Raw genomic sequence first — 13942 nt, 5'->3', positions numbered from 1 at the left:
ACTGGCTTCAAACTGGCTATGTATTTTAGGATGACTTTGAGCTCCTGATTCGCCTTCCTCCATTTTATAAGGGCAAACAGTATTATTCGAGAAAAATTTCTGAGTGTTTTCAAATAGATCCCTTTAGATTCAGTTACTACTTTAGGTTTTTGAAGCAGGTTCTTTCTGCAGTCTTAGCTATCTTGGAACTCACTATGTAGACCAGGCTGGCCTTGAACTCACAGAGCTACTCTTGCCTTGAATGCTGGGATTAAAGAAGTGAGCCATCACGCTTGGCTAATATTTCTTGATGTAAAACAAAATAATACAAAATACTCAGTAATATTTTGCCACATAACATTTGCCCATCATATAAATTGTGATTTATTGTGTAATATCAAGTTGCCAATTATCCTGACTTGAACTTTGAACACAAAGCATTTAAATTGCTTTTTAAAATTCTAGGTGATAAAGTATGTTTAATTTTAATATTTTTTATTCTTTCTCTTTGTCTCTCTTTCTCTGTCTCCCCCCCACTACACACCCCTCTTTTTCATTTTGGCTCTCTCTGTCATAGAGATCCGCCTGCCTCTGCTTCCCAAGTGCTGGGATTAAAGGCACATGCTGCCAAGCCCAGCAGCTTTTTTGTTTTTTTTTCAAGAGTTTAGATTTTAAAAAGACTGATTCTTCTTATGTAAAATGTTTTGTCAAAGTCAGGCTATATTAATTAGAATGAAAATGCAAATAGCCTAAATGTCTAAGTATTATACCTATGATTTAATGTAACCATTTAAAATAAACATATCCTTGAAGATTTCTCTAAGTAATGAAACTGAAGCATTTCTGTTTTCCTTTTTCCTATTTATTCCTCTTACAAATTCCCAATTGTGCCAACACAGAAGAGATAGATGTATGTTCTGTTGACTGTGTTCAGCTCCTGGAACTTTATGGTTTTGTCTGCTGCTTTGTCGTGTCCTCTCGGTGACTGTAGTATGGCATCTGGCAGAATGAGAACAAATGACGGGTCTGTGTGTGATGAAAACTTAATACGGGACCATGCAAGCCGCATCCCAGAACCCTGGGAGACCCTGGAATTGACTCTGGTGTGTCTGCCTTAAAGTTTAAATGTAACCAGGGAATTGTCAAAATAGAAAGAGAATGGGGAAAGGAATTTCTTTTTGCCTATGATATTTGTAAACTTTGAGCCAAAGCTATGTTCTACTTCCAAAAACACAGGGCAAACCACTCACTCACTAAATTTGTACAGGTTATTAAATATTTAATCTTTAGTTAATTACATTAGTGGGTAATGGGGAGACATTGTCCCCAGGGAAAGTAATGCCGTAAACTTCAGTTGTTAACCAACATTTTTTATTTCCAAGGAAAGTCACATGTACTTCTCGTTTTCTCTTAGACAGCTCATTAATTTTTCAGATTTCACCATGGACAGCTATTTCTATTTTATTTTGTTGGCATTTAACATATGTGAGTACTCACAATGAATAAAGTTTATAGCTTATAAGCAAAATTAATTTGTTATTGTTCTTTTGTACCTTTCTACACACAGAGACTTAACAATTTTTTTCTCCATTACACCCTCTTCCTATTCCATACTTCTAAATGCTTTTAAAGAGTGCCATCTAGTGTCTGTTTCTGAATTGTGGTTTATGGAATAGAATGTGGGTAACTCTGGACCAGGGGCTCAAGAGTATAAGGTTCTATTTGACAAAAGCCTCAAGGAAATCGTTTGTCCTCAAGATAGTCTGTGTGCATTTCAAAAACAACCAGTGTGTGTACCTATCCATCCATTCATTCAGCAAATACTTTTTACATACAAATATTTAGTAGGCTCTATTTTAAGCTTAAGTTAACAAAATTCTCTTATAGAACATTATAGTAGTTGCTAAAGAATAAATAGTGTATGTGTTATAATGGTACTAAGTGTTGTGGAGGCAATTAAAACAGAAGGCACTGGGCAGTGGTGGCGTACCTTTAATCCCAGCACTGGGGAGGCAGAGGCAGGTGGATTTCTAAATTCAAGGCCAGCCTGATCTACAGAGTGAGTTCCAGGACAGCCAGGGCTACACAGAGAAACCCTGTCTCGAAAAACCAAAAAAACAAAAACAAAAACATAGAAGGCAAAGTAAAGGGAGTGTGTGTGTGTGTGTATATATATATATATGGGTCTAATAATATATATTATTAGATTCCTGGAGGCAGTGTTCTGTGTTCTAGAAATAACAAGTATTAAGATCTTGAAGTTGGAATGCAGTTAGAATTCTAGTGAAACTTAATTCACTTTTGGGAACTACAGTAAGCAATGAGAAAAATTAAGGTGAACTCAGGAGACATAAAAGGATTAAATCAAAGTCTGTGTAGGGCCGAACTGTTATTTTAGTAAGATGGAAAGATGCTACAGCACTTGTGCTACGTGGCAGAATCTCATTTTTAACAATTGCAGGGGAGGAGGGACAGAGGCTGTTGAAGACAACTGATAACTTAGAAGTCATGCTGACTCAGAAGCAGTGACTCAGAATGGTGTGAAGTAGGTTCTGTGTGTATACTCAGAGAGATCCAGAAATGTTGTCCCAGGAATGAGGTATAAAAGAGAACTTACTCATCTTAAACCCATCCCTAAAAGTATGTAGCCATGCTGAGTGGGGAAAGTTTTCTTTTGAAAGCCATTATTCAGCCTAAAAGTAAAAATTCTTACCTATAAGTTCTTACTGATTTTTTTGAAAAACATTCATCTTTTTGCTTCTAACCATATTGATTTTTGTTGTAGGCAACCCAATGACAACAGAAAATGAAAGGCATTAAAAAAAGCCCTACAGAAGAATCTCTGTACCTGGAGTACTCTCACCAGACAGAAGGATGCATCTTTCCCCTCCATACATCTGTAACCTTGTTTTTATTATCATACTGTGAATGCAAGGTCTTCAACATTTGCTTAGTCCTTACCGAAGAAAGTACAGATACTTCATTCCTAAAAGAGGCACTGCCCCAGGACATGGAAATACAGGTCATTTCAAAGCAGGAGCTCCCTCCGATAGTCCAGAATTGTTGCTTGCCTGCCGTGGTCGATCAAACTGACATTTTTTGTAGAGCAGGACTTGCTGTTGTCCTAAGACACATAATCCAAAAATCCTATGAAGCTGAGCCCTCAAGAAAAGAAATTTTGGAACTTCTGGGTTTTAAAAAGACTTGTTTGAAAGCCTGTGCTGAAGTAAGTATGCAGTCTCTTCTTCTATTTAAAGCTACAAGTAATAGCAGGTGCTCCAGCATGAGTTTAACTTGCCATTGGTAACTATTGGATAGTTGAGTCCTTTGCATGGCACCATTACAGGGCAGTACTAAAAGGAATTTAAAATGTGCTTTATGAAGTTTGGATATATTGTTTTGAAATAATGTTTTTCCTCCTTCATTATATTGAGGATCTTTAAAAGGAGTTTTAAAGGCCTTGGGGATGTCTTGGTGGCATGTTGCTGAAACAGCCGCCAAAAGCTCACATCTTGAGATATAACCCTCAGGCAGAGAACTTATAGGGAATAGCTTGAGTCCTTTGGAATCTCAAAACTGCCACAGTGCCATACCTTCTCCAACAAGGCCAAGCCTCCTAAGCCTTCCCAAACTGTTGCAGCATCTAGGGATCAAGTATTCAAATATATGAGCCAATAGGGTTCATTCTCACCAGATTCTACCTCTTTGTCCCCGTAGACCTGTGCCGTATCATAAAGCAAAGTATGTCATTCAACTTCTAAAGCCTCCATTGTCTCAGTCTCAATCTGTTTCAGTGTCCAAGGTCTCTTCTGACACTCTGGGCAGACTTTAATTGTAACCACATATAAATTCAAAAAGCACCTTGAGTGTTTTGAACATACAGTGGCACAGAATTTACATTGCCTTTCCAAAAGGGAGTGAGGAAATACTGGACCAGTGCAAGACTGAAATGCAGAAAGCCAATTCCAGGTACTGTAGTTCCATGTCTGATGTCAAAAGGCTTAGGTGGCTTCACCTTTGTACCTAGATGATTGCAGCTCCCTTCTCTCTCCTCGGTTCCACCCCATGTCTGTAACTGCTTGACAGGCTTCACACTCACAGCTTTGTAGAGCAGCCTCTCTTGAGGCCTCCATGCAGGACCTCAGGCACTCTTTAAACACAGAGGAAGATTTCGAGACTCATTAATTCTTGTATTCTTCATAACGCTGAAGTCAGACCATGTGCTGCCCACTTGGGATGGAGCCTGGCTTCCTCCTTGAATTACATCTGCAAAAGCTTCCTTTGCTGCATTTGGGAACAGAAAATTCCTCGAGCATTTTCTTGTAAGTTGGAAGCATAAAAGGACAACCCTTTTATTCCATTTTGCATAGGGCCTGTCCTTACCTTTTATAGCACAAACAAACATTAGTTGCAACATTAAATTTCCTGGTGCTCCATTTTTCTCTTCCAACTGTACATTTTGTATTTTTTTATCCCATTTGTTCTTTTTCACTGTAGATCAACATAAGAGTAATTACTAATAACCATGGGATATAGTATTAACCTCTCTTAAAATCTCCTCAGCCAAGAAAATTGTCTCATTACTTTTTAATTCAGCCTCAAACAGGTTCTTAGGACGAGGGCATAAAGCAGCTACATTTATTAGCAAAAACTATCACAAGAATGGTCTCTAGCCCAGTAGCTAGTCTCTTGAGCTGGGTGGTCATAGTCTACATTGCTCTCAGCACGGTGTCTTCCAGGCTCCTACTAGGATGGCCTCTTAAGCTTGTCTTACAGCATTCAGCTGATCTCCTAGTCCAAAGTCTGTCACAGTCTTGGAAGAAAAAAGCAACAATAACAAAAAACCCTGCATGATCAGGCTACCATTCCTCCAACGAGGCCACATTTCCTAGTCCTTCCCAAATGCTTCCACCAGCTGTGGCTCAAGTGTATGAGCCTGTTCTCATTCAAACCACCATGTGGAGAGGGTGATGACTGATTCAGTGAGGGTGCAGGAACACGGAAGCTGCAAGCTGCATTTTCCAAACATTGTAATATGTTTTCTGATCTAGCACAGAATCTGAGCATCTAAGGATGTTTTAGCCCATCCCTTAAATTATTTGAACCAGTCTTATTTCCCAGTAATAGCTAATTTTCTTGCTCACAACTTGTTTGTTTTGTAGGTTAGTCAGTGGACCAGGCTGTGTGAACTCACCATCCCTTTGGCTGTTGAGAATTTTCTCCAAGAGTCCTCTGACCAGCCCCCAACTATCCCTGAAGAAATACTAGAGCTGGAGAGAAAGCTCAGCGAGCCTGTCAGAGTACACAATGATGACAAACTCCGAAGACAGAAGCTGAAGCAACAGAAGGCTGCTGGCAGTGAGCCTCCCTCTGGTAAGGGAAAAGCGAAGAGCAAGGCGAGTGCAAAGAAGACACCCAAAGACGTGGCTGGTTCCTCCAAGAATCTAGAACTGAAGGTGGCGTTCTCAAAGCTCACAGTACAAGAAGATGCAGCTGCTACCCACAGGGAGCCTTCTCACGTCAGGAAAGCCAAAGCGGCTGACCTTCCGCCCCTGGAGCACGTGTTTGCAGAAGGGCTCTACTTCACCTTGGCAGACATCGTGCTTTTGCCCTGCATTCACCACTTTTTGGTAAGGATTTGTCTGCAGTCTTTGTTTTACTGTACAATTCAGTTTGTTTACTTGCTTGGGTTTGCATATGGCTCTCAGCAAATCTCTTGCCTGTAAAGTGGAGGCTATCCTTAAGCTCATGGTTGTCTTCCCTCCAAAGGGGCATGTGTTAAAGGCTTGTTCCCCAGCCTCTAAGTTACCTGGAGATGGTGGAGCTTTGGGTGTGACCCATTGGAAGGAAGCTATGGCAATGGCTGTGCTGTTTAGCGGGTGCAGACATCGTGGCACCTTCTGGTCCCTTTGTTTCTTTATGTGCATGAGGTCTCCTCGCCTACACTTTCCCACTACAGTGCTCTGTGCCACTACAGGTTCAAGATAATAGGCTCAAGTGACCATGGGCTGAAATCTCTGGAACTGTGTGGCAAATAGACCTTGGTCTTACTAAGTTTATTATCTCAGTAATTTTCTCATAGTGATGAAAATCTGATTAACACACTCTATAGTGTGATCAGTATAAGGAATGAATTAAATTATGGTGAATTTTGAGTTACTAAATGTTAGTAATTGATATTACCATTAATTTAAAATTGCTATATAATTATATTTATAAAATAAATTTCTATGAGAAAAAAATGAAAAAAATGACTAAAAATTACGAACATTTAGCTTTATTTTATAATAAAATAGTCAGTTAAGATGATAACCATTATCCTGGGTATTATCAAATCATTTTTTTTTTTTTTTGAGACAGGGTTTCTCTGTATAGCCCTGGCTGTCCTGGAGCTCACTGTGTAGACCAGGCTGGCCTCGAACTCAGAAATCCACCTGCCTCTGCCTCCCAAGTGCTGGGATTAAAGGCGTGCGCCACCACTGCCCGGCTTTTTTTTTTTTTAATTTTTTTTTTAAGGTTTATTTATTATTATATGTAAGTACACTGTAGCTGTCTCCAGACACTCCAGAAGAGGGCGTCAGATATTATTACGGATGGTTGTGAGCCACCATGTGGTTGCTGGGATTTGAACTCAGGACCCTTGGAAGAGCAGTCAGTGCTCTTACCCACTGAGCCATCTCTCCAGCCCATCAAATCACATTTTTTCCTCTCATTTGAATACTTCTCTGTAGGACTGCATGCTTTTCAATGACGAGGGAGATTTTACATGTAAAGTTTTCTTTTCTAGTAAAGTTAATTTTCCTATCTGTCTATCTATCTACCTACCTATCTGTCTCGTCCGCTGTGTAAAAAAAGAACCAGGGTGATAGACTATCATGAATATAAGAGACTAGCTTTTGCAGCCTTCCAAGTTTTTGTTTTTGTGTTTTTGTGTTTGTTTGGTTTTTGGTTTTTCAAGACAGGGTTTCTCTGTGTAGCCCTGGCTGTCCTGGAGCTCACTCTGTAAACCAGGCTGGCCTTGAACTCAGAAATCTGCTTGTCTCTGCCTCCCAAATGCTGGGATTAAAGGTGTGTGCCACTACCGCCTGGCCCAATTGGTTCTTAGCTGTATTTTTTCTAATTTGAACCATGTTCCCTTTTTCACTTAAAGAGACCCAGAAACCAGATTTTAGTCTGTTTATATATCATCCTGTTTATATATCATTAGACTTCTAATGAAAATCTGTACATTGGCATTGCTACAGTATGGAGAAATTGTTACTTCTTTAGGGAATCTTTTGTTGTCTCTGTACATTGCTACAGTATGGAGAAATTATTACTTCCTTAAGGACTCTTTTGTTGTCTCTGTCGTCCAAGGTGAAATGAAACAAGAACGACAAGCAAATTATTTCAGAATTAAACAACATGGAAGGAGGCAGAATTGGGAACTATTTAGGCTTTACCTGGTTTTTAAATGCCCTATGGCTGTCTTTTCCCAGTCAAATGATTTTTGGTTTCATTTATCCTTGACTCTTCCCTTTTATGAGTATAAAAGTCTGTAGAGTGGTTATACATTATGAGAGACATGGTATTCATGATTTCTAATTTCTCAAGAGTTCATAGAGGCCCTCTCATTTTAACCATTATTGAAGATGAGTTTGTTGGGAGCTTTGTAAGTACTCAGAATACAGTGAAGATCAAGGCAGTAAAGATCCCAGACGTCACTGGAGTTAATTTTCTAGTTAGGGAAATGAAGAAATGAACAAGTAAACAAACAAATAATATTTATGTAAAATAATGGTAAGTGCTACAGAGAAAATAAAAGTATTTGATTTTTAATTCAAGAAAGCAAAAGACAAATTGGAGTCACCTGCATGAAGGTGACTTTAGATCTTCCAGGTGGCCCTATTCATCTCAGGTGATTTGCATTTCATTTTAGATAAATTTAAATGTTATTTACCTGATTGGGATTAATCAAAGCCAAAGTATTTCTAATTGACTGGATTTTTTCCATCTCTAATGAGGTGGGATAGCAACTTGACTACTACTGAGTAACTGATGTTGCAAAGGAACAGTAGGTTAAAATAGAGCAATACTGGCCAGTGAGATGGCTTAGCATATACATTCATGTACCTTGTGCAAGCCAGACAAACTGAGTTCCATCCATGGCACCCACACTGGAAGGAAAGAACAGACTTCTGAAAGCCATACTGTGACATCTGCAAACATGCATTGTCAACACAGGCACAATCATATATAGTAATAGTAAGTTTAAAATCTGTGAAGGAACCAGATGAAAATATGTATTCATCCTTTTCTATTACACAGTTTTGAGACAGACTCATCTAACCTGGGCCGGTCTCACACTTCCTATGTAGCTGAGGATGACTTTGAACTTCTCATCTTCCTCAGTACACAGTGAAGGACTCAAACCTACGGCTTTATGTATGCTAGGCAAGCACTGTCAACGGAGCTATATTCACAGCCATTGTTTTAATGACATTTAACATGTTTTCCTTTATTCCTTTGTATTTTTCCTAATCTGCACTTTTTTTCAGGACTTCATCTTTCTTTGTCAAAAGTCTTCATGTTGTTTCTGTCATATTTTCCTCCTGTGAGTCATTTTGAATGATGCATCCATCATTTTTAGAGCAAATATGTTGCCAGACCTTTGTGCTGGAGTGAGTGCAGACTGTCAGAATCAGGATCAAGTTTGTGATCAGTAATGAAGACATTAATTTGCAGTAGAAGTGTCAAGCTAAGCCAGGGTCAGAGTAATTAGCCCTAGACATAAGGTCGGGACATGAAAGATGATAGAGTTTGGATGAGTAGTGTTCAGAAGGGTTAGGGACGTAGGCTTTGCTGGACAGAAGCTGTAAAGGGGCTCGGATAGTGGTGTGCCATGAACTGCTCCACGCTTTGCAGTGGGTCCTAAGCCACACAGTTGATTTCCAGTGCTCTGTCCCTTTCTCATGCAAGAGGCCTGGCAGCATCCTGTCTTATTCAAAATTGAAGAGTAGACTTAAAAAGAATGGATAGAAGTGCAGAATTCTTAGTCCCCTTCCTTTGATTCATTTGTTAGACTCCCCTATTAGGAAGTATATTAAATATTTGGAAGAAATTGTAAGGAATGAACTAAAAAGGAATGAGTTGAAGTGCAGAACTCAGAGCCCCACATCTACTACACAAGCTATCTACCACAGGATAGATCACACGCCCTTTTTTAAAATAGGAATTCTTGTCATCAATTACAGTTCATGTTCAAATAGAAGGGAAGCTGTCATATCCACCCAAAAATAATAAATTAACAGAGTAGAAGACAGGCAAGGAAAATGTCTAGTTTTATTAATGTATCATACTTTTGTTTACTTTTAGTTGTTATACAAAGTAACAGGTTTCTTTATGGCATTTCCACACATACATTGTTCTTGTCCATCCTCTTCCCACCACTCTCCCGATCCCCATCCCCATATCCTCCCTTCCCATTGTTATGCCTTCCTACATTCATGTCATATATAGCTGCTTCCCCTCGACCCTTGTTTTTCCTCCTCTCTTCAAACCTCTTTTTCTGCTCTCTGGTTTTGCTGCTTTCATGACTCACACTCAGTTCTGTGTGGTCCAGGGAAGGATCTAAGGGAGTCATATTTTCAGTTTTGAATGAGTGAGTTAAGTCTACAGTAAGTAAATAAAAAAATACATAGCAAGTAGCAGGTAAGTATACAGATAGCAAAACTCATCAAATCAAGTGCTAAAAACATTGAGCAAAAGTGACTGGAAAGGCCCTTTGAGGCAGTTAGCAGGAGAATCTCAGGTAGAGCATCGGGTAGAGCAGGTGATTGTGGGTGAGACTTCCAGGTAAAATAACAAATGGAGACAAACAGAGATGGCATCGTCACGTATGCTCCCAATATCCAGCAGGCACTGGCTAGGGGAGTCAAGGCAGTCAGCTGAGTTCTCAGTTGAGCTTTCTCACCATGGCTGGGTTCCTATGGCTGAATTTTCTGCTTCTCTTTTCCACTGTAGGTACTTTGGAGAAAAAATTTTTTACTTCCAGTAACTTATATTTTTATTATTTTATAGAGATTTTTAAATTTTATGTGTGTGTGTGTTTGTGTGTGTGTGTATAGGCCTATGTATGTGTATATATATATATATCCATGTCAGAAGAGAGTATTAGATCCCCCTAGAGCTTGTGTAATAGACATTCAAATGAGTACAGAGACTTGTGCATTTCTTCTAGATTTTCCAGCTTTTTGGACTATATGTTTCACAGTATTCCCTGATGATCATCTGGGTTGGATCGGTGTTGATCCTGTTCCTACAGCTCCTTGCTCACTCTTATTCTGTTGCTGTTGGTCTCTTTTGGTTGGCTTGGCTAATGGCTTGTCCATCTTGCTACTCCTTTTAAGAACCGTGTCTTAATGTGGTCATTCCTGTATGCATGCTTTGAGCCTCTATTCCGTTATATTCTACCCTCATCTTACTACTTCTGGCCATCCAATGCATTTTAGCTTGGCTTCTTTTTCTAAACCCTTGAGTTGGATGCTTAGCATAGCTAAGAGTTCTCTCATTTTGTAAGCTTTCTTTGTAGAGCAATCGAGAAGTTCTGGCAAGCTGTGGTATATTTTCTTTGATTCTAGAAAATTTTTAATATCTTCCAGATTTCCTCAATGATCCTGTTTATTTAGATGTATACTGTTCAGTCTCCATCTCTTCCTGTAGTTTCTGAGATTTCTGTTGTAGTTGTTTTCCAGTTTGATTTCACCATGGTCTGATACTTCTTTTTTCCTTTGTTGTATTTATGGGCTCTTGCTTTGTGTCCTACAATGGGATCAATGTAAGAGTAGTTTCCATGTACCTCTGGGAAGAATGTGTGTTCCTTATTTGTTAGATGGAATATTTTATAGTTCTCTGTTGAAACCAGTTTGTCTATGGTATAGTTTAGCTTTAATGTTTCTTTGTTGATTTTTAGTTTGGAATAGCTATCTAAATAAAGGTGGGATGTTAAAAAAGTGTGCCGCTGCCATTGCATCAGGACCTTAGAGCCCATTTGTGCTCTTCATCGTGAAACTGAAAGCACTGATTCAATAACGGAATACTTAAGATTCTTAGATCTCCTTGATGGACTATTCCCTTTGTTAGTATGTATTTGTTCTTCCTATCTCTTCTGTTAACTTTGCTTTGAAGTCTGCATTATCAGACAGGAAAGTCCTCACACCAACTTGCTTACAGCTCATATGCTTGGTCAGTTGAGTCCTATCCTTTGACTCATTGTTTGGACATTTTTGCCATATAAATGTGTTTCTTGGAAAAAGAAAGAAAAAAAGAAAACACATACTATTTTTAATCTAATCAGTCTGCATCTTTTTAGTAGGTGAATCCATTTGCATATAAAGTCATCATTGAGAGAGAATTATTATTTCCTGTGACAGTGTTGGTTCTTCCTGTTGGTTGGATTATCATTACCTGTATCTTTTCTCTTGCTCAGACTCGGTCTGCTGTGTTCAGCACAATTGATTTCCCCTTCTTTGATCTTCTGTTGCTGCATTGTCTTTATGAAGTTCTCTTTCTTTTTCTTCTGTGTAGGTTTAAGACTTGCACAGTGCTGGGGTGGCTGACATGGTTTGCCTCACTTTGTGCTTTTCTTAACTGCTTTCATTTCTCCATCCATTCTAAAAGATAACATTGCTATTTATGGAGATGCTGCTTAATGGCTACTTACTTTCAGGGCTTGAACTAGATCATTCATTCCCTGCTTTCCTGACTCATGAGTTGCTCATTTTTCTGATGTTTCTGCCTCTGTCTGTGAGTTGGCATTTTCCCCTTCTAGATGTTAGTATTGTTTCTTTGCTTTGCATTTTCAGAAATCTTGACTGTGATCTGTTACACAGAGATTCTTTTCTGGTCCTTACTATTAAGGAATTCTAAATGCCTCTTGATTTGATATCTGTCTCTTTCTCTGTGTTTAAGAAATCTGTTACAATTTTATTGAATAAGTTGTCTATGCATTTATATTTTATCTCAGAGCCTTTTATCATCTTTATTCTTGGGTTTGGTCTCATTATATATCTTGGAAGCTTTGGTCACATTTACACATCAGAATTTATCATTGTCCTGGTTTGTCCTCTGTCCCTGAAATTAAAAAAAAAAAAAAAAAAAAAAAAAACGTTTTCTCACTTGGTCTTGCTTCGTGTTGTTGTTGTTGTTGTTGGTGGTGGTGGTGGTGGTGGTGATGGTGATGATGGTGATGATGATGATGATGATGATGATGTGTGTGTGTGTGTGTGTGTGTGTGTGTGTGTGCGCGTGCGCGTGCGTGTTGTGTTTTCCTGGGAGCATATGAGTAGACATGTGCATGTATGAGTGTAAAGGCTAGATAATGGCATTGGGTATCTTCCTCAGTCACTGTATTCTTTTTGAGACAGTCACAAAGCCTGACACTTGGTGAAATTTGGCTTGTCAAACAGGAAGCTCCTGTCTCTGTCCTCCAGTGCTGGGATTCCAAGCACACCCTGCTGTGCCGGTGTTACACGTGGGCTTGAGGCACTGAACTTGGGTCTTCCTGCTTGTGTAACGCGTACTTCACCCACTGACGAAACCATCATCTCCCTAGTCCCTGATGAAGGTCTTTATGGTTTTTGTTTTCTTAAGGTGTTTTCTGGGGGGAGGAGAAGATGTATTTTATGAATTGACCCTTTCATTTTGAGAATTTGTTTGGTTCTTGTTTAGAGTCTCAGTTTTCTTGCTGGATTTTTTTTTTCTCTGTTGTTTTTACATTTCTTCTCCAAGTTACTGCCCATTTCATGGACTTTGCTTACTTTCTTGTCTGGGTCCTGAACTGATTTTCTTGCCTTGTTCATCTGCTTATTTGTGTTCTCTGCATGGTCACTGACCCTTTTAACTTTTAAATGGGGAACTTGGATGACCTTTGACATTTCAATGTCCTCACTATCTTTGGTTGTCATTATTTGAGAGTTATGAGTTTATGAAAGAATGGAAGTAATTTTCTGTGTTTTTAGTTCAATTCTCTTAGCACCTAATTTATTTCCAGGCAGTTAAGGATTTTATAAAGAACTATAAATTTTTTGGCTCCCACCAATTTTTTGGTGCCTTATAGATAGCATTTTTAAAAACACTTTAATCTAATTCAAAATGAATAATACATTTTATAAGGTATTGAGGACTAGCACACATTTTCCTCAAGTCTCATGAATTATTTATTTTTGGAAATTTCCATTTGATTCAGATTCTGATTGACTTGGAAACCTTGGAAAACAAAATCATAATATGGATAAAATGTGGGTGCAGACTGCTATAGTAGTTACCTTTTTCAATTCTTAATATTTATCATTTTATTTTTTAATTTTTGCTTCAGTGAAATACCCTTCTTAGCCCATTAAGCATGTTCCTTGTTAATATGCACTTATATTATTTTCTAATGATATATAAAGTATAATGGTATACTATAGGGATGATAACATTTACTAAAGAAAAGGTAGTTTAGTTAGTTATTAATCAAAATAGGGCTGTAAACTCTATTCTATATTTCTCTACTGGCCTGAAATTTTTCCTTCACTTCTAAAAATACCATGACCGTGGACACCCCATAGGCATAAAATTGTGATAAATTTAAATTATTACACAATTTGCTTAAAGCTCAACTTACAGTTTTCTCCATTAAACAGTTAGAGATATTTGTAAGTATATATTAACATATTTGGTTTTCATATAGCACTTTCCATTTAGCTTTCTATACTTAGTATATTGAGACCCTCCCAGATATAATGAAAGCCAGAGACAATGGAATATATTGATAGCCATGATTTGTAGATGAAAGTATATGCAGATTAGAAGGTGATTAGAGAGAGGATTAAACTATGACAAACAATGGGATGAACTTGATGCAAGTTGTAAATAAGCTGTGAGTGTTTTCACATCTGTATAGCAGTATCGCTAGGTTGTATAGTGAGCTTGTTTTGTAAGG

The 13942-nt window shown here is 38.4% G+C and overlaps 1 protein-coding gene across 4 annotated transcripts in view; it reads left to right on the top strand.

Moving 5' to 3' along the window:
• Positions 1-13942, top strand: part of Gstcd (glutathione S-transferase C-terminal domain containing) — an 84056-nt gene that overhangs the window by 3981 nt on the left and 66133 nt on the right. For 3 of the 4 annotated variants that reach the window (XM_031375563.1, XM_031375565.1, XM_031375562.1), the window contains exons 2-3: positions 2765-3205; positions 5142-5609. In XM_031375563.1, the coding sequence (XP_031231423.1) occupies positions 2786-3205; positions 5142-5609 (888 nt within the window). In that variant the 5' untranslated portion in view covers positions 2765-2785. Of the gene's footprint in view, positions 1-856; positions 1083-2764; positions 3206-5141; positions 5610-13942 lie in introns of those variants that run through there. The other variant, XM_031375564.1, reaches the window with a different exon arrangement.

Source organism: Mastomys coucha, unplaced genomic scaffold (assembly GCF_008632895.1).
Source record: "Mastomys coucha isolate ucsf_1 unplaced genomic scaffold, UCSF_Mcou_1 pScaffold16, whole genome shotgun sequence".
Taxonomy (NCBI): Eukaryota; Metazoa; Chordata; class Mammalia; order Rodentia; family Muridae; genus Mastomys; species Mastomys coucha.
This window is presented reverse-complemented; position numbering and strand designations above follow the sequence as displayed.